Raw genomic sequence first — 19,628 nt, 5'->3', positions numbered from 1 at the left:
ATGCTATGGAAGGGAAAGTGGAAACTCTTTCCACAGCCCACTCTGGAGCAGTAATAAAACACCTTGGAAGTACCAGATTTGTTCTTTACCAACATATGAAATACAGAGCAAGGAAATCCTGACATATAAGAATAACAAAAGAATAAAAGAGAATGAAGCCATGAGATGGCACATGAAACAGAAACAAACAGATTATAGGACAAAATAAGATTCTAATCAATGACAGAGTCTGTTCTAAAACTGAACCATTTTGCTGATGCATCCCCACTTGGGAAACAGTTCTAATCATACCTTCAACAGGAACAGATATAGAGCATGTAGTTCAACTTTTCACAAGACATTTCTGTGTGTTTCAAATATATCATCATTTTGTTAACAAATTCTTGTCCGCAGTGGGAACTAAATTGTAGCATCAAACTTTAATAACTTTACAGAAGGAACCTTGTGCTTCTCACAATATCTAGTTAGCCAAATTTGTTGATGCAAACCCCAACACCCAACCCCAGAAAAGAGTGACCTAGAAGTCATGCCCGTGCATGTATGCATAGGTACTAGGTAGAAATTCACAAAAAAAAAAGAAAAGAAAATGGACAAAAAATGAAATATTCATACAACAGTACCAGAATGAAGCATTATCTCATCTCAAGATTTAGCTAGAAATTGACCCAAAAAAATCAGCATAATGGCCAAAACATGAAATAGCATAATCCAGAATTGCATATGTGCTATCCTTGAGATATAATTTGTATACAGCTATAATACCAGGTACCTTAACACCATGCTCCAACATATTGTTTCTATAGTAAATGGAGATCATAAGTTCACATAACCGCCATGGCACAGAATGCAAATCATGTCCAATTCTTTTCTCCCAAAAGACGTGAGCTTCCTTTGCCCGCTCATCCTTATCTAAAGCACGTATCAACTGCTCATAGGTTCCCATTGTGGTACCCTGTCCTTTGCTCAGCATCCACTTTATGACCTGAGATTGTGAACAAACAGAATGTTTACAAAGACTCAGTTGTCTATAATTCAAATTCATATGGTTTCCTACTAGCTTTCACGGTTCATCTCTAGACTAGAGATGAAGTACACACAATTTACTATATGCAGCAAAAGGTGACCTATGAGGCTCTGCTTGAACACTTCTGTGCTTTAAAAAAACAATAAAACGGGAAATATAAATTAGACATAACCATAACAATTCCAAGAGGACAATTTAGTAAAATACATTATTAGCAATCAATGATATCCGACTTCCACCCACTTCCGATGACCTTATCATCACTATATGCTCAATAGTTTACATACTACCACCAGATTTTAGCTCGCGACTGTTCCAATAATTAATTTGTGAAGTTCATGGTTGATCATCCATTGAAAATAATGTAGCAAATTATAGGTTTTTGTCAACCTCTGCATATTATATGTTCACAATAATTACCATGGAGGACATTATTTGTTAACTTATTTTCCACTTGTTGAGGCAATTGCAAAAGTTTATCATGAAGGCATGAGGAGGAGGTTGACATCTTTAGCTTGCAGCACTTCAATGTGTTGGAGGGTTGTCTTCCTCGCATAAAAATTTGGATGATGTATAGTAATTCAACAATCAAGGAGAAAAGAGGTACATGATGGAGAAGATAAACAATGATTTGGCAACAGCATTGCTTGGCAACAGTCATTAATCAGTTTCTATTTAGTTAGTTATTAGAATGTTAAGCTACAACTAATGATTTTTTAAAGACATGCATGCTGTTTACAACATATATTCTTGATTATTAGACACTTGATCTCCTATGCAACTTTGATTACTTGAAATGTTGTTTATCTTCTAATTAATATTCTTTTTATTACTTCTTACATTTTTAACAATTCTTTTGGAACAAAAAATACAATTTTTTATATCTTAGGTTCTATTTCAGAATGCACCTTATTGTAGGGTTCCCAAATGCAAGTTACAATTGCATTTTACAAGAATGCAAATAAAAACCATTTCCTTTGACATAAAATCAACAACCATTCACAGCTATACTAATGCAAAACTAATTAAGATCAATGAATCTTAATCCGTCTGCACTCACAACTAAACTAAACTCAAGCAAAGATTTAAACTAACTAAAACTCAAGCAAAGATCAAAGGAACAAAAAGAACAAAAGAAAACTAACAAAACAACTTGCTTTTCATTTCTTTCAACTAACTCCCCACAAAATGAACCAACTTCCCTTTATATAGAGAAAGGGATGGATTACAGATCTGGATCCAATTACAAGTACAAAAAAAAAAACCTAACTAGATCCAATTACAAGATTTGGTTATGCTCTATGTCACACAAGTACTCCTCTTAAGGAGGAGTACCCGCACGGTACGGGTACGGGTACGGGTAAGGTCTTGGGTGCGGCAAAGGTGTGGTCAACGCAGCACCGGTACAGTCAATGTACCTGAGATCATTTTTGTCCATTTTCGGACTCGGTCAACTTTGACCGAGTCCAAAGTTGTCCGGTTTTTTAGTTGAAAATTAAAAATCCCCCTTTCTTTTCGTGTTTCTTTTTTCACTCTAAACCTTTCTTGTACATAGTTCCTCACAACTTTTCATTTAAAATCTTCCAATACAATGTTTCGAAAATCGATCCCTTCTCTATAACTTGACTCTTCGATAATAGTGTGAGCCATAACCATAGCGATGTCAATATATCTTAAAAGCGTGACCTGTTGCTCCTTCTAATCTTGATGATGCGACGGAGAATCAAGAAAGCTGATATATTTGTATGTTAATTACTTCCATACTGTGTTTTGGATCATGATTTATGAATATGTTATTCATTTTGAAATTTTTTGACATATATATGTATGTCCGCGTGTGTGTACGGCCGTACCCCCGCACCCAAATTTTTTGAAAATAGTCCGTACCTGTACCCGTACCTATGTGACATAGGTTATGCTTTCATATACCAATACAGACAAAAAAAATATGAGCATGCATAACTTCTTATGCTAGATATAGTTAAACCACATTACATAGCATAGAAACTGTCATCAAAATACGTGAAATGGTCATAGCAATACTTGAACAATTCTATGCCACTGGTGCTGCTTCTCAAGCATCGTCAAGGTTTGCCTTAGTGGAACTAATGGAAAGTTTTGCTCCCAAGCAACCCAAGCATCTAAAGCACCATATACTGCTTTCTTTGACTCCTTGAGGCTGGATAGCTGCTTTCAGGACCGCAACATATTTGAATATACATAAGCAAGGAAACAAAAACCAAATTCAGCATCTAAATTTATTGAAGAATAACTGGAATAGCGTATCCCCAAGACCATAGGTGAATAAATAATTGCCAAAACAAATTGAAGCAAATATCTGACTGAAGAAGTAGATCACATAATACTAATACATTATCAAAATTTGATGAACATAAAAAAACTTTTCAATTGAAATTCCTAAGTTGAGGCTGGTTTCAAAAGGATTTGCATCCCACTAACATGTTAAAACAAGAGTCCACAGACTTCAACTCTTCCAGTGGTATAATGCTTTTAGTTTCCACAAGAATGAACTCTCAAAAGAACCAACAGAGTTCATCAAAAGGAATAAATCAAACAAAAAGCAATATGGAGCGAGAAGGTGAGAAGGAAGCAGAGGTGGGTGGATGGGGTTAATTTCTCAATAGCTAAAGGCCTGCACCATATAAACTAATTAAACTGGATCGAGGTTCCCACATGAATCAAGCAGACTTAATGGATCCAATCCACATTCCTTTCAACTTGCGAAATTTAATCTCCAAAGGATAGATCATGATGCCCAAAGAAAAACTATTACACATACACACACATTCACACTCACATACACACACACACACACATATATATATAGAGAGAGAGAGGAATTGAAATTAGCCGGCTACTTCAGTATCTGCATAGTTGTTTTTTTTTCTTTTTTGGTATCGCTAAAACCAACTCAAAATGTGCATTTAAAATGGTCAATTGCTTGGCCACAGTTTTTAGCTATGGTATGCACATTTTGCAACGGTTTTTAACGACACAGTAAAAAATAACCATCCAACCATATATATATATATATATATAGTGATCTGTATATCTACACAATATACATACATATACATATTGGGTGCAGTGTTGATCATGTGCTTGTGTGATTAATCATGCAATCAATCTAAGCCATTCTAAAAATCAATAATGACTGCAAACCTACATACAATTAGCTCCAGCTATTCACAAATCTTAATATCAGAAGATAAAGTGCAAGAATTATTTCTGGCCAAATTTACTGATACGTGCCTCTTGCAAAAGAAAGGCTGAACTTTTTGCAGGTACACATGCATACAGAAGAGAGAGATGACCCTGGTGAGTTGGCGACTCAAATGTGCACACTGTGATGTTCAGTAGGTATGTTGTCAGTATGGCTTTATATCAGAGAATGTATCAAAGAATGGTAACAGCGAAAGCTTAACCTTGGTTTGACTCTAGTCAACAACCTGAGTAAATTAATTTCCTAATGAAGTGATAAATGTGGAATTTCTAATGTTTAACTTTAATGTGTTTGTAAATGCTCCAAAAGTTAGGTGATTTTAATAAATTTCTTAAACTTATGATTCTCTTTGAAATGCGAATTGTTGGCCACTTAGTATTCACCTAATAGCAGTTCATCATTGATAGCTATAAAGTTCAATCTAAGTAATGTATTAGATGGTGAAACAATTAATTCAAAATCTTCTTTATACTTACTATGTTAAGAAGAATTTTTGTCTTATCCCTCTTTGAAATGTTACCGCCAACCTCTGGCCTGTGAACAACTCCTACATCATTTAGTCTGTGATTCTCAGTAGTATCACTGCTATACTGCACCTGCAATCGAATTCATTCAGCCAGTTTCAAAATAGCAGCTGAAGAAAGTAGAAAACCATGCATGATCACCTCCACACGAGCTGGGGACTATTTGTCACCACAACAAAACGTACAAGGTTCTAAAAGAATATCATTTGTAGTTGAAGAAATAAAAAAACAAAGTCATAAATTACATCTTCTGAATAGTAACAATACCTAACAAACACAATCAGTTTCTCACAACATAAACGGAAGGCCCAAAACCAAGTAGGAAACCCAAAACTTTCATGAGTAACCCATCAGCAAAATGTGTGTAGCACGAATATTTTTCAAACAACTATATACAACAGAATAAGAACTTAACCAAGAAAGAATGATTATAGATGCATTCACACAGGTTGAAAGCAAGCTAAGCTAGAAGGCTTGACCAAATATAGTCACGTAACATACTCTATTCCCTAGGACGCATGATTATTGTTCTCCAAAGAAAAATGTGGCACACGATACCCACATTTCTTTGCTGACACCTATCCCCCAACCCTGTATACATTTCTTCTCTTTTCTTGATCAATCTTTAGCTAACACCTTCTTTACCTTCTGGATAAATTCTTGTCAGGTTCTCAAGAAAAACATTTAGCTAGCTTTGACCTTTCTTAACTTTCAGCTATTGAATTTGTTTGAGAGAAAGGGCACAACCAAGGGGTGGGCTTCCTTTTAAGAAGAAAGTGAGTGAACTTAACATATTTCTTGAACCAAAAGAAGAGAGAAACTGCACAAGTTCCTTACTGGAGCCAGAGAGAGAACTCTACACCCTCAAAAAATTCCATGCTGCATGCACCAACTAACATAGGCCAGCACAATACTCTAGCATCAGACAACCACCAATTCAAACAATTAAAAACTAGAGCCTCAATATGAAGTATGAACAAAGGAGAAGGTGGCTCTGGCATCCCAGACTCCCAGTGGGTCCTTAAAGGAAAGATGAAAATAAGCGAGATTGGTAAGTAACATTAAAGCTTGCAATTGAGCTTAGAAAACAAGAAGTGCTAGAAGGCGAGGCTTGCCAACAAAAAATAAGTGTTTGACAAAAAGTTCCAATCGAAAGGTTCAAAGGTATTGTCCAAGAGTATGCGAAAGAAATGGCTTGTGACTTTTTATGCAAATGACAGTATTAATCTTTAAAGCATCATGGGCATTCCTTACGTGTTGGACATTTCTTTCAGGCCCATAGATAAATTTCTTCTCACCATGAATGAAACCTCTTCCAAAAGAAAGAGGCCGCATATTCTGCAAAGATAGGGAACATCATGTTAAACCAGTGATCATACACAAAACATAATATATGCCCTTCCATTCTGCCACCATGATAATTCATGAGAGTAAACAGCTAGAGCTACTATTTCGTTTAATGGAATATAACATAAAGACCCACAAAATGAAGGAATTACCTCAAATGCCACATTCCAAAACCTACATGAGAACACAAGAAAGAGGAATCAGGAAAAGAAGATATTGGAAAAACATAAACAGAAAAAGAAAGAAAAAGGTACATAAAGAGAAACCCTATATACTTGCAACGTCTATACATGGTTACATGCACACACGCACGTTATATATATATATATATATAACAATTTACACCTCACACAGTTAATAGAAGATGATACATGAAGAAAGGAAAACAAAATGCTTCAGATGAATCCACAGGCATCTTATGCTCATACTGTCATACAGATGCACATGCAGGTGCAAAAAAACGTATTATTATTTTACGTATTCAACCTTGCACATCAACCATCCACGTAGATCTATTTAGAGATCATTAAAAAAAAGTTTTGATAAATAAAGCTATTAAATAGTTGCAAGTACATCCGTAAATGTAGAATATTGAACTACCAAAAGATGCTGATTTATGGTGCAAAAGTTTCACTAATGATCCTCCAAGAATGACCACGCATAAAGCCACCTATCGCTCGCTCTTTTTAATTTGGGTGGTGGGTAAGAGAGATGCTCATGGATTCCATGATTCTGATAAAAAAAATAATTTACGTAAATGCTGTAAAGTGGTCGCGGACTCGCAGATTTGTACTTATGACACTAAAATTGACCAAACAAGACATTAGGATTTAGAAATTCAAGTTTTCCCATGAATACCTTGTCGCCAGTAGATTGAACCTTGTTCTTGGATGAAACATTGTTGTCAGCATGCTAAAAGAGACCTATAAATAATTCAAGCGTCAGCAGACAAGAGGAATTAACGAAAGTTGTAGCAAATTAATCCTCGTCCTCGCGTGTCATGTTCTACCAGTTTGCTGCTTCGCAAAATTTGTCCACGAACTACTGACGCATCGACAAACAGCAACAGTCACCTAGAAGCAGCTCATAGCTTGTAGGGACCAGCGCTAGCGGAGCCATTAGTTGCCAACACCAGCCCTAAAATTTTTCCTTATTTACATATGGGTTCCTTCAAATATTTGTTTACTATACGTATATACTAGTGCCTCTTGAGGAATGAAAATTTTCTGCAATAGTGCCCCTCAGCAAAAAAAAAAAAATTGTGCTCCACCACTGGCCGATCGGATGTGCAGTGGACCACGTGAGTCTATCTCAAACTGTCTCTGACATGCCATAGCACGCACAAAGGTCTCTCTCTCTCTCTCTCTCCCCCTCTCTGTCTGTGAAATGTGTCTCGGGCATTTCAGTGAACATTTGACGTGCAATTCGTGTACAAGCACAAGATGAACGAAAGAGATGCGAATTTTATCAAAAGAAGATGAAGGCGCCGCACCTGTGGGTCCTCGCAATCTACAAAGCTGGAGGTGGGTCGCCGGACTGACAGACGAGGGATGTGAGCCGCTGGAGTCTATGACAGTAGGAGGCGAGCCACTGGAATCACAGTCAGAGGCGGAACGTCGGAAAGAGGACGGTGCCCGATGCTTGGAGCCAGCTGCCCGACCTCGAAAAGCCGCACTCGTTTGTGGCGTTTAGAGAGGTCCAAAAGTTCAGATGTTACAATTTAATGGAACTGCTGCTTGAAAACAGAATACGGTGAGTGCTCGAGATAATCAGTTGCATTTGCAGCTTCCTTGCCCCAAGGGATTTTTGGGGTACCGGCCTGGGCAATGGTTGGCCCTTCTGCAAACAGGAAATAGTGATGCACCAGTTGATTTGCAGTGGAGCAGCTCTAGACCGCTGAGAGTAGATGGAACTCAGGGAAGGGATGAGTATTCAAATGTTTTTTAAATAGTTCCCGCGTTAATGTTTTTGACAACAAAATCACGTCTCGAAAATTTTAGCTACTGGTAAGCTTTTGCAGAAAAATGGCCGCCTAAACTGGTAGATTTTGCAAAAGGCCACTTGGTTAACAAAGTTCCCTAATAATTTCAACCCGTTGAAATATTTATAACGTGTAAATCATAAGCAAGCAGTGTTAAGATGGTGGTCTCCTCGTTCCTTTTTCTTCTCTCGGTAGATTCAATCACCGGACATGCAGCCCTCACGACGGAGAGAGAGACGTAACATCGCAGGTCAAGTCCAACGATAAGAAGAGCCTTGGAAAAAGGCATCGTTCGTACTTCAAACATGGGAAAGAGGCTACTCGTTGAATCGACAATGTTTCATTTTTGTAGAGTATTTCATTTATAGCGGTCCAAATGAGCTACCGGAAGTGAACAATGCATTCCACTTATTCCTTCCCCCCCTAATCCAGAGTTGATTGACTTCAACTGGTAGAAAGGACCAGGTTTGCCAATTATTTCATGAGAAATACGGTGATGCCATATCAAATAGGTGTGTAGTGGCTTTTTCTGCCTCAGACATAAAGGGCATCTACTAGCAAGGTGAAAGCTTGATCCTTTCCAGACTGAATTTTGTCTAACATGATTAACGATGTGGGAGTTTTGAGCATACTGTAAAAGTTATTGTAGGGAAACTAGTGGCAGAGCTAGAAACATTTTGAAATGAGAGGCACTAAAACTTTAAAATTGTAATTTTAAAGTGGTAGTCAATATGTAAGTAGTAAAAGAACACGAAGTATTAATATGAAAATAAACAATTTATGTCGAACTAGTATGGTCAACTGTTTTCACCAGCCCACACGTGCCTCTGCCACTAGAGGGCCAATATACCCCTGGTGGTTGGAGGGTGTTATAAGCTTGAACAACTACCCTGGTCTCATGCCTAATAATAGTTAGTAATATAAGCTTGTGGAACTTCTTAGGGACAGAAGTTCAATATTTAATAGTATAAATTTTGAAATGAGAGGGCCCTCTTACTGCAACTAACCTGGATCCAATATATGGCTACCTTGCAAAGTGACTAAGGTTATTTCCAAAAAGCCTACCATTTGTGAACGAATGATGTATCCATCTGCCTAAGATCAGGAATGCCCAAGCCCCCTCCTGATGTGCTTCTGATTGACAAATTTCCATGTGTTTATTTATTTATTTATTTTTCAGTCGTATTGCTTCATACGAGCCTTCTCAAATATGAATCAATTCCATCTCGACCCTCGCGGGGAAAGGAATATTGAGCGCGAGAAAATAAGAAGGAAATGAGGATCACGACTACTTAATCATGGATTTGCCAACCGGAGAGATATGTTGATGTCCATATTGCCCGTCTGTCATGAATACTATGAATAATATGCATCCATGCAGTGGATCTTAAAGCTTGCAGCTGAAGAAAGAGTACCAAATATTGCAGGCTCTGAATGATTGGGCACGTGAACATTTCAGACACAAGTGACAACAAGCATCATCATCATTTGCTATAGAGTAAGACATCCAAAGAGAATCAAATCATCCGCATACTATATAACAATCATTGGGTTCAATCCTTGTCTCCTACCATCATTAGCCATTCTTCCTTCTTATTTTACATGTTAAGGGGCAAAGTGGGCGATGCTCTTTGTATCGTTTAATTCACGCATGCGTGCCATTCAGTCACAAATAGGCCGATTTTGGTGACCTTAGAATCGACGCCTGTATGGAGGAAAAGAAACCGCTTCCATTGAAGAGTGAAGGCAGCTCGTGAAGGGGGTTGATGGACTGCCGATCGAATGCACCGACTGTAATGTATGTTGCGTAATAAAATAGAACTCAAGATGAGGCGTGCAATAAAAGTCTCGACCTCCCAAATAAGATGAGAGAAACAAGACTGCTTTCACGAGGAGAGAGGTGAGCGAGCCTTGATTCTACGGTTGATTTAAGTCGAAGTCTGCCGAAGCTTTATCCCATTTCCCATATCTGCAGAAGCCTTGCTGCCCGGCGTGCCCGCCACATCGAAACTTCGTCCTCCGAGAATCAACAGCTAACAGTCAATAGCTTGACGCCACTGTATTGCCTGTTACTCTTGGATCGAGTATCTGAGGGTGCGAAGGTCGCTCCTGGATGAAAAGTCAAGCCGTCCTGAACAAGAATTTAGCAAACCGCATACCAGAGTCCAGACCAACATAGAGCTCCACCCCCGCATCATCGCACATCCGTCAAATTTGTCTGAGGGGTTCCCCCAGGCCCCGACTCGGAAACGCACAGGCTCTCTATCGTCCTCGTACCAAGGACCCGCTGTCACGGCAAAGGTGTGGCCATGTTCTCCGGTCGACGTCCAAGTGATTGGCTACTTGCTGTGTGCTTAATTGGCTATTTGATTTATGCTTAACTTCAACTTCCACAGGAAGGGGAAAGAGAGAAAGGGACGCCTTCCTTGTCCCATTTCCTCACCATTATTAGTTATCTTCTTAGGCTCGGAAGTTGGCAGCAGAGCTAGTTGTTGGTTACATTCGCCCACGAGGAAAAACTTAGAAATACCAAGACAAGAGGGGCGTAGTCTGAACGTTTGAGTAAGCATCTAATTGAAGCCTTTTTGTCCATCAGATCGAATGCGTTAGATCAGTTGCCTCGAGGGACGCTATGCATTCTTATCTGTCTCTTTTCGACTACCATCTTCACGGTCAAAATCCCAATTCTGTCATCCTTTATGGCGCAAAAAAATTAACTGCTAGGAAGACTCCCTTCATCCCGCCGAAATAGGATCAGACAAGCAAGAGCCGTCTGCCTGCGGACTGGTTCGCCGAGGGAGGAGGGAGGTTTTGGGGGTGGATAGAGTTTGCGGAGGGGACACCCAACAACTTTGAGTGTCGTCGATTCACCTGAATTTGCATTATGGCATTTGCCGTGTTGGATGAGAGACATTAACCATAACGTGATTGACTGCTTTCTTGCCGTGGCTTGCATTGTAGGCTCCATTTAGCAGTTCCTTTGCCTGGTCTTATTGCTAGAAAATGTGAAAAAGGCACGGCGGAGGAAACGTCCACTGCCCATCCTTTTTCTCTCCGTGTATTGCGTCAACAGCTTTTAGGGCTCCTATTCAAGTTTTTGAAGCTTTCTTGAATAGAGCTTCTTGGATGGAACAAGATGCTGTTTCAAGATTTTGACCATCTTCTTCGTAACTACCTTCCATTTCGTTATTTTTTCGAGTTGGGTCTGTTCATTACCATGTTCCATTGGACATTTCAGAATGATGATCGCAAAGTAGGATCCTTTGGAGCTTCATCGTTGGATCTTCTCATGTCTTCTTTCTCTCTCTCTCTCTCTTTGCCTCTAGTTCAACAACCATCTGCCGTCTGAAGGAGCTCCTTTTTCCGTGCAGTTCGCCTCGTCAGCCCTCTTAGCATATTGTTTCTGCCATTAAGTTCTACTCACGCCAAAGAATTGCGGAGATGGCATACTCCCAAAAGACGGGAACATCTATTGGTGGATCTGACATGAAAGAGCAGATGCTCTGGCTTTCTTCTGTTCTCGGCGGGATCCTAATCTGCGTCATTGTGAGTTATCATCGCGTACAATTAGCTGCTGTTGTTTTCCCATTTCTTTCATCTATTTGTATGAATGGTAAATCCTTGTACTAGTAACGATCTGGTTGACATCCACATGCTTATTAAGTTAGACATGGTTTCTGATGAGACCGGGTAGTCAAATAGCAATCCAATTTCAGCACTCAAAAATCAGACATTGGCTTTCAGGTTTTCAAAACTAGAACCAGCAAGAGCACAGTTTTATTTTCCCTCTAACCGGCTAGTGGGAGAATATTGGTTCTTTGGTTGATCGTAATTGGGTGGGTAAAGTCTCCCCAAAATGTTCTACCATAATATGTTAATCCTCTTATTATGCTTGAGGGCACTTGAACAAAACATTGCCAGACTGTTGGCTAATTGCCAGAAGGCATCGAGTAAAAGGATAAACTGGATGCTACCCTCAGGAAAGTTGTAAGCTCTTGCAGTTACCTCGTGTGATGATCTTTTGGGTTTATTTCAATCTTTCTACCATAATATGTTAATCCTCTTATTATGCTTAAGGGCACTTGAACAAAACATTGCCGGACTGTTGGCTAATTGCCAGAAGGCATCGAGTAAAAGGATAAACTGGATGCTACCCTCAGGAAAGTTGTAAGCTCTTGCAGTTACCTCTTGTGATGATCTCTTGGGTTTATTTCAATCTTTCAGTGTTTTCTGGTTATTCTCCACTTACAAGCTTTGTTCATTAGATATCTGCATGGAATGAAGCTGTCATACATTCTCTAAAGATTTTGTTGCATACTTGTTTTAACATGGTCCCTGCCATTTACTGTATCCAAAGTACCTGCTTCAGGATATTTAATGACTGCAAATTGTTCATCAACGACAGTAATTTCAATACTTTAGCATTTTCATGTATGTATGCCACCTTTTCCCTTCTCTTTGCCAGCATGAATTATGACCATTTATTTCATTTTGTATTTGTTCCCGATCATTCTGACATTCAGTAGTCAATAAAAATAGTCTGGTAGTCATATCTTTTCTAAAGTTACCTAATTTGTAGGATGAAATTTTGGTGTTTTGTTCTCAAAAAGGAGAAACATTTGAATTTTTTCCTTTAAAATTTTAAATCAGTATTAACAGCAGTGCATGCCTTCCGTGATATGCCAAAGTTTGTTTATGTTTTTCATTTCCTTGTTTTTCTGAAGGTCTATCATGTAACGGGTGCAATCAGTTCTGTGTGCTTCAAGGTTTATAGCAAGCTGCAGAGTGTTCAAAAGGTGGAGTGGAATAATAGGTAATGTCATGTGTTCACATTATTTTTGTTTCTCTTGACTTCGTCAGTTCTCTTTGATCGTCACACTGGGTTTCTACCTGGGATAACATTGAACAAGCTTTACCTGCCAGGGGCTTCTCTACCGTGCATGCATTTATTGTTGCGGTTGCTGCTTTGCACCTGCTCCTATTTTCAGATCTTTTTAAGGAAGATTTGGGAAAGGGGTATATCGTAGACAGGAGATCCACCTATTCCAATACTACTTTTGGGGTGAGATACAGTTCCAGGTTTTTTATCTGTTTCTTTTTCTAGCTTTTTTGCAGACAAATGTTGGCCTAGTGCAATTTTCCTTTGCTATTCGCTTTTTTTTTAAGGTTTTGTTACTTGTTCTAAGCATTCTAACCATGTCCTACCTTATAAAAAGAGTCAAATTCCATTCTCTTGTTCTTCTGAATGTGCTGTTGATTTTGTTCTCATTCTTGGTTCAAGTCAGTTCTAAAAAGTTTGGATCCTTTTGGAGCAGACTAGTGTCTATCACCTAAATTTTCCTTTTTCGGATAGCTTTACATCTAAGTTTATTGCTTTCAAGTTCCAACTCTCAAATGTGTATGCATTGACACACTCAAATTCCATATTTTCTAAAACTTCTAGAAGTGATTTTCTTCAGGATAACATATGAAGTGAAGATTTGATCAACTAGTCTATATCTTTCTTCGATGATTATTGAAGATATGATGACCCACATAACGGTTTTACAATCAGATCATATTTTTCCTTTTCTCTAACCCATGTCTGTTTCCATATCTTGTGCAGATTTCAATTGGTTATTTTCTTTCTGATCTTGCAATGATCTTATGGCATTATCCAGCTTTAGGTGGCAAAGAGTATGTGAGTGATATGTCCATCCACCTTTTAGATGTTATGGCTTTTCATGAAGATGAAGTGAGCCTTTTCATTGTTGCTCTGATTGTTTGTTTTAGATGCTCCATCACGGGCTCTCATTATATTCAATCATTCTTGCACTTTTGAGTGGTCAAGCGCACATGTACATCCTGATGGTTTTATTCTCTGAGATCACCACTCCATTTGTTAATTTAAGATGGTAATGGGTTTCATTACAACACTATTCAATTGTTTTGGATTTTATTCATCTCAACTTTATCAAGATATCGCTTTCTTTCAGGTATTTGGATGTCAGTGGGGAGAAAAAATCCAGGATTTATGTCTATAATGGTATTGCTTTATTTTTTGGATGGCTGGTACAGTAACAAGACTCCAGAACCTTCTAACGTCTGTTGTATTCTTGAGCCTGTAGTATTTTCAGATGCCATGCATACATTTATATACACATGAGTGATGGTTCAATTGTGCATGTACCCATCAGTCATTCTTAGCTGTTCACTTTAGTTTTTAAATTATTATGGTGTCAATATTTGAGAAAACAAGATCAAGGTGAATGTGATCCGGATATGAATTAGATGCCACATGACACTGCGAAATTGGTTTCGGAGTGGAATTTGGAATAGGATAAGGTCCTTGTCAAGATAAAATTCTTTTAATTGTCACTTATCTAGATCTAAGCTTATATTCTGTGTGTTAGGGTCAGACTGTGGTCCGATCACTGAACATTGTGCCGTCAGCTAGTTGGGTCTTATTTTTGTAACTAAATTTGATGATATGTTTCCATCTTTGGTCTGTGTTCAACATAAGATGTATAATTTACATTCTCTGATTTCTTTCGCTGTTTTGGGTTATTGGTCCAACTATTTGTTGGCCTGTGTGAAATGTTAATGATAATGTGTGTGTGTGTGTCTCTCTCTCTCTATATATATATGTGTGTGTCTGTGTGTGTAGTGTATGCACGTGCATACATACGTATGTGCAGTTAGTGAAAGGAGAAAAGAGAGACAGAGGATAACTAAAGAGAGATGGGAGACTATCTAGACCCAAGTTCAGCTCAATTTACAAAATAGGCAAACATGGTTGCAATTTTTGTGAACCTCATGTTTATTGGCCACTTCAGCCATGGAGGAGGGAATGTACAGATGCAAGTACTGCTACGTGTTAATGTTAATATGGACGACTGCTGTAAACTTTTAAATTCAAAATGGTAATAACATAGTCTATACTAGTGTACGGAAAGTGAGTCTTGTTGTCCTGATTCCACTATATGTTACAGAGGATTCTCTTTATGGTCTCTCTGAATTATGTGAAAAAAATTCTTTTAAGCATTTCTGTTAAGGTAATGATGAAAGCCAAAATTAAAAGCTGTGCATGTGAAAGTTAAGGCTTTTATCGACATTCAATTTACTAAAATGCTTAAGAATTTGGCAATGTGATTGCTAATTGTATATCCAATCTGGATTTGCAAAGACTTAACTCCGTAAGCCTTAAATCCATGGGTCTTAGGTGCGAATTCAACTTTTTGACCCCTGGTAGTAATAAACGGGATATGGAAGTCTGCAGTTTGTTGGTGCGATGGCTTGTCAATGTGCTTTGTAAATTCTGTGTCTTAAATTCATGAAGCATGAAACAGTAAAGGCTTTTCTTCTCTTGCATTCCTTAAATTCTTGCCTTTATAAACTTTTCACTGATTTTAAGATTTTAATTAAAAGAAATATAAATTTCTAATTTTAGAATTTTTTTTAAATAAATTGTCTATTTTCATGGCACCATCTTCAAAATACTTTAGATGCATCTGAAGCTACATGACTCGGAAATCTGAAAATGACAGAACAAGAGGATGATTTTCTCTAAAACTAAAAGGTGTGCCATTGCAAGAACAGACAGTTCCAGGACAAATAGTTCTGGACAAGGGGGGTCAAAGAATATGTCAACAAAGAATAGTTCTCTGGAACATCTGTCAAACTGTCTGGTGTTTGTTTTACAGTGGTTCCAATCCTGCAAACAAGTACTTGAAGAGGATGGAGGGGCACCGTTTGTGAAGATCTTAAGAAATCCTTAGGGCTCATATACCCTTGCACCAGCTATCAATTATCCCAGTTTGTAGCCTTTACGGTGTGAAACCAGACTTAGTTACAAAGTGGAATGATGCCCAGCATGCCAGGCACCCAGGCCGGTTTTGGGCCTGATAATTATCTCTGGTGGTAGAGCCAAGTTCAACACTCAAGCTTGGAATTCATATGTGAGACGAATAGACTGTAGCACCCAAAATGCATGGAGCAGAAATTGAAAATAGCTCTCAATTGAATATTTTGTGAAGCCTTCAAAGGGTTATATACTTATATGACAAGTACAGATTGGCCTAGTTCATAGCCTTTTGACGTGTAATTGGAAGCTAGTTACAAAGTGGATTCAGATCTGCCATACTTGGCGTTCAGGTGAGTTTTGGGCAGTCTTCTTAGAACAGCAGTTTTTTTGACAAACGCTTTTGAAGTATATCCATGTGTAACTTCAATTTGTGGATCTGTAGATGGCATATTAGTTCATGGTGCCCAACATTTTGGGGTATGCTCACAGAAAATTCCGTGGCATTTTAATTTACATAGGCTCTTTAAGGACTCTCTGGTTTCTATGTTGCAAGTTGCAACTGTTGGTGGTATAGGAATTTGTGCTACATGGACTCACAAAATTCAACATGCAATTATGTCAAGTGCAGTCACACCTATGCATCAGATTTGATTTTATTGAAGTTGATTGTTGTCAAATAAGTCATAAACTCACAGGTTCATTGGACTAGTCTAACGAATAATGTATATCCTATGCTTTTGCTATATAGCATTTTGTTATTTGAAAATGTTTTACACCCTTGGTGACGTTAGCCTTGTTTGCATTTCTGTGACTGTATATACCACCTTCATTTTTTTGAGAAATGCCTGCACCAGCACCCTCGGTGCATCTATGTGGCAGAGTGACTAACAGATTGGAGTACATGATAGGAAGAGCTTAAATAAGACATGAAATGGATGTTTTCATTTCTGAAGGAATAATTTAATGAACAAAGTGTTTTCGGGAATAAATTGAATGGGCTGTGATTTTTGAATTTCATATAAATAGCCTTGGGCAATTTAGTAAACTATAAATAGTGCCTTTTTTACTGAGAAAATGCCTGCACCAGCACCCTCGGTGCATCTATGTGGCAGAGTGACTAACAGCTTGGAGTACATGATCGGAAGAGCTTAAATAAGACATGACATGGATGTTTTCATTTCTGAAGGAATAATTTAATGAACAAAGTGTTTTCGGGAATAAATTGAATGGGCTGTGATTTTTGAATTTCATATAAATAGCCTTGGGCAATTTAGTAAACTATAAATAGTGCCTTTTTTACCGAGATGATTAGCACTTGTCATTGATCCATTGGTGTAAGAGGAGTTACCATCCCTGAGATTATATATATATATATATATATATATATATATAACCATGATAATCTGTATTGATGAAGGAAGAAGAAGACCAACGAACCAGAATTAAAAATTGTTATTTACTCTTTAATTAAAGTTGTAATTTGTTACTTCCTGAGCTTGTGTTGTTCACTATTGTCACTCCTTGGTACTAGAATGAACTTTGATAGGCATTACAATATTTTGAAAGACACTTTGTGGTGTCTAAATAAATAACTACAGTGAAAGCAGATGTTTTCTTCCTTATAAATTTTTCTATCTATTTTTTTTTGAGAAAATTCACAATCAAGATATTGTTCGTCTTATTGGGTTCATCAAATGAAATTTTGTGTACTCTTAAAAGTTCATGTTTGTTCATGATCATGGGGGGTTTTATGCTTGTATGAGTAACTGATAACATGAAATGAATAATCCAATCTTACACCCTTGGACATGGTCATAGATCTATCATTGGTCATGTTTGACACTACAATAAGTCCTGGGGCAGTTCATACGGTTGCTTGAATGGATAAGCTTTCTTTGGTTCTTCATTTGGTGAATTGTTTGTTTCTTCTATGTTGACATGATATTCTTTGTCAAAGAGCTTGTTGCTGGCATGTTTACAAGAGCTTCGCGCCATTCACTTGTTAGGGTTTAAGAATGAATTGGTTTTTCATGTCTGATTTCTAGTAAAAGTATCTTTGAGCATATCTGCAGATAGTCCTGCATTTTACTTTTCTAGGAGAGAATAAGGTAAAGAGTATTCCAGATCTCAGAAGTTGAACAATTGTGATTTTTCTGCTGTTGATTGACCTGTCAACAATTGCTTTCAGGGTGCTAGGATCATTTTGTTCATTTTTTTCTTCAGGCACATGTATGACCATTTTGATCAGGTAAAGATTTTGTCGACATTTTCCATACTGCAGCTTCTTTTTCTTGAGAGTTTGGACTTTGGACCCTAATTTAACAAGTTCTTGGTGAATTGCTCTTTTTTTCCTTCAATAAATAATGAGGGTGCTAGGATCATTTTGTTCATTTTTTTCTTCAGGCACATGTATGACCATTTTGATCAGGTAAAGATTTTGTTGACATTTTCCATACTGCGGCTTCTTTTTCTTGAAAGTTTGGACTTTGGACCCTAATTTAACAAGTTCTTGGTGAATTGCTCTTTTTTTCCTTCAATAAATAATGAGGGAAACCTCTAAGTTTTTTGGATGCTTTGGCTTTGATCCGGGGGCACATTTATCATGCCTTATTCTAGTTGTTCCTCTGTGAAGAACTCTGGGCATTTGCTTCCTATCTAGGGAATTTCATTATTTTGGATCTGGGGTGCAGGACCCATGTTATGCGCTTGTCCGTACGCCTGTCCAAACATGCATCCAAGGCGGCCGATATACAAGCCTGTTTGGGTCTGTACACCTAAACACAATTAGAGATCTAATGGTCATCTCAGGGGCAAAATCAGAAATTCAAGGGCAGCCCCTCATTCTAATGGAATGACATGCTTATTAGGAGTTGACTCAGGTGGCTTTAAGATAAAGGGTCGAGTTGAATAAAAAATTTGGATCTCCCTCCATTTCTATCCTTTTTTATCGGTTCTCATTCTTCGGTTCTCCAATACTAGTGCGACCTGGTGGGGTGTTGAGACCTTATTGGCCACCCCACTTTGCCCGTTGTCAAACTTCAAGCTGGTAGCATGATGAGGCAGCTTGCAATCAGAAAATATTATTTGCTTACATTTAGGACTTTGTCTGCATATTTTTTTACTTTTGGATTTGAAATAATCCAATGCATGAACCCATATGTCATGAAAATGAATTTCTCTGCCATTTGTTTTATCAAGACATGAAAGAAAGAGAGCTGTTCTGACTGACTATTACGCCTTCTTTTTAGGTGAAGACTATTTTCCCGTTGGGCTTCTATGGCCTGTTAACAGTGCCTCCACTGTTGGCGTTGATGAACGTCTTTTGGTTTTGGAAGATTGTGAAGGGGTTGATAAAAACATTGTCCAGGTCAAGGCATCAAAACTGATATAGGAAAGTTTGCCTTCTTCAGTGAATCGACTTGTCTGCTGGCTTAGTTAAGGACGACAGGCTCTCTCAAACACCCGACCTGACCAATTGATTGTATGTTATCATAATCATTATACTACAGTTGCTAGAAATTAGAAGCTAATAGTAACATGAAAATTTATGCTACTTCTTTCAGGGAATTTCTCATTGTTTCCCTTTCTTTTTTTCTCTCTTCGTTTTTGGGTTTCATAATCATGGTAGGTTATACAAAATGGCTTCTCGGGTATTTAGAAAGGAGAAAATTGTTGGGAGATATATATGTACGATTAGATGTTCTTTGTCAAGTGAAAAGTTTAGA

At 38.0% G+C, this 19,628-nt stretch overlaps 2 protein-coding genes across 15 annotated transcripts in view; one reads left to right on the top strand and one right to left on the bottom strand.

Annotated features, from left to right (window-relative positions):
* Positions 1-8,456, bottom strand: part of LOC116255293 (pentatricopeptide repeat-containing protein At4g18975, chloroplastic) — a 54,824-nt gene extending 46,368 nt beyond the window's left edge. Inside the window, exons 1-7 of one of the 5 annotated variants that reach the window (XM_031631073.2) lie at positions 7,632-8,456; positions 6,998-7,062; positions 6,292-6,313; positions 6,047-6,130; positions 4,745-4,858; positions 3,068-3,214; positions 770-982 (exon numbers count right to left, since the gene is read on the bottom strand). In XM_031631073.2, the coding sequence (XP_031486933.1) occupies positions 770-982; positions 3,068-3,214; positions 4,745-4,858; positions 6,047-6,130; positions 6,292-6,313; positions 6,998-7,050 (633 nt within the window). In that variant the 5' untranslated portion in view covers positions 7,051-7,062; positions 7,632-8,456. Of the gene's footprint in view, positions 1-769; positions 983-3,067; positions 3,215-4,744; positions 4,865-6,046; positions 6,131-6,291; positions 6,314-6,997; positions 7,063-7,631 lie in introns of all 5 variants that reach the window. The other 4 variants (XM_031631071.2, XM_031631074.2, XM_031631072.2 and 1 more) reach the window with 4 other exon arrangements.
* A 1,402-nt stretch (positions 8,457-9,858) lies between these two features.
* LOC116254039 (uncharacterized) lies at positions 9,859-19,465 on the top strand. Of its 10 annotated transcripts, none has more exons than XM_031629074.2 (10): positions 9,859-10,421; positions 11,492-11,666; positions 12,845-12,933; positions 13,044-13,182; positions 13,726-13,800; positions 13,893-14,014; positions 14,096-14,171; positions 18,092-18,151; positions 18,307-18,331; positions 19,152-19,290. In XM_031629074.2, the coding sequence occupies exons 2-9, from the start codon at positions 11,562-11,564 to the stop codon at positions 18,316-18,318; spliced, it is 678 nt and encodes a 225-aa protein (XP_031484934.1). In that variant the 5' UTR covers positions 9,859-10,421; positions 11,492-11,561; the 3' UTR covers positions 18,319-18,331; positions 19,152-19,290. The 10 variants fall into 10 exon arrangements, with proteins under 10 accessions (XP_031484934.1, XP_049933761.1, XP_049933759.1 ...); XM_050077802.1 differs by lacking the exon at positions 18,092-18,151 and having other exon boundaries at positions 9,870-10,020; positions 10,096-10,421; positions 18,272-18,331; positions 19,152-19,465; XM_050077803.1 differs by lacking the exon at positions 18,092-18,151 and adding an exon at positions 10,517-10,682 and having other exon boundaries at positions 9,870-10,421; positions 18,272-18,331; positions 19,152-19,465.
* The last annotated feature ends 163 nt before the right edge of the window (positions 19,466-19,628 follow it).

Source organism: Nymphaea colorata, chromosome 5, assembly GCF_008831285.2.
Source record: "Nymphaea colorata isolate Beijing-Zhang1983 chromosome 5, ASM883128v2, whole genome shotgun sequence".
In the NCBI taxonomy this organism is placed as follows: Eukaryota; Viridiplantae; Streptophyta; class Magnoliopsida; order Nymphaeales; family Nymphaeaceae; genus Nymphaea; species Nymphaea colorata.
The sequence above is the reverse complement of the archived record's forward strand: the minus strand, read 5'-3'. Positions and strand labels throughout refer to the sequence as shown.

Excerpts from the sequence above, each read along its gene's own strand:
- LOC116254039 (XM_050077804.1), top strand. The coding sequence starts at position 11,562 with ATGGCATACTCCCAAAAGACGGGAACATCTATTGGTGGATCTGACATG. Across the intron at positions 12,934-13,043 it reads AAGGTGGAGTGGAATAATAG|GGGCTTCTCTACCGTGCATG; the intron begins GTAATGTCATGT and ends TTTACCTGCCAG. Across the intron at positions 18,332-19,151 it reads TGTATGACCATTTTGATCAG|GTGAAGACTATTTTCCCGTT; the intron begins GTAAAGATTTTG and ends CCTTCTTTTTAG.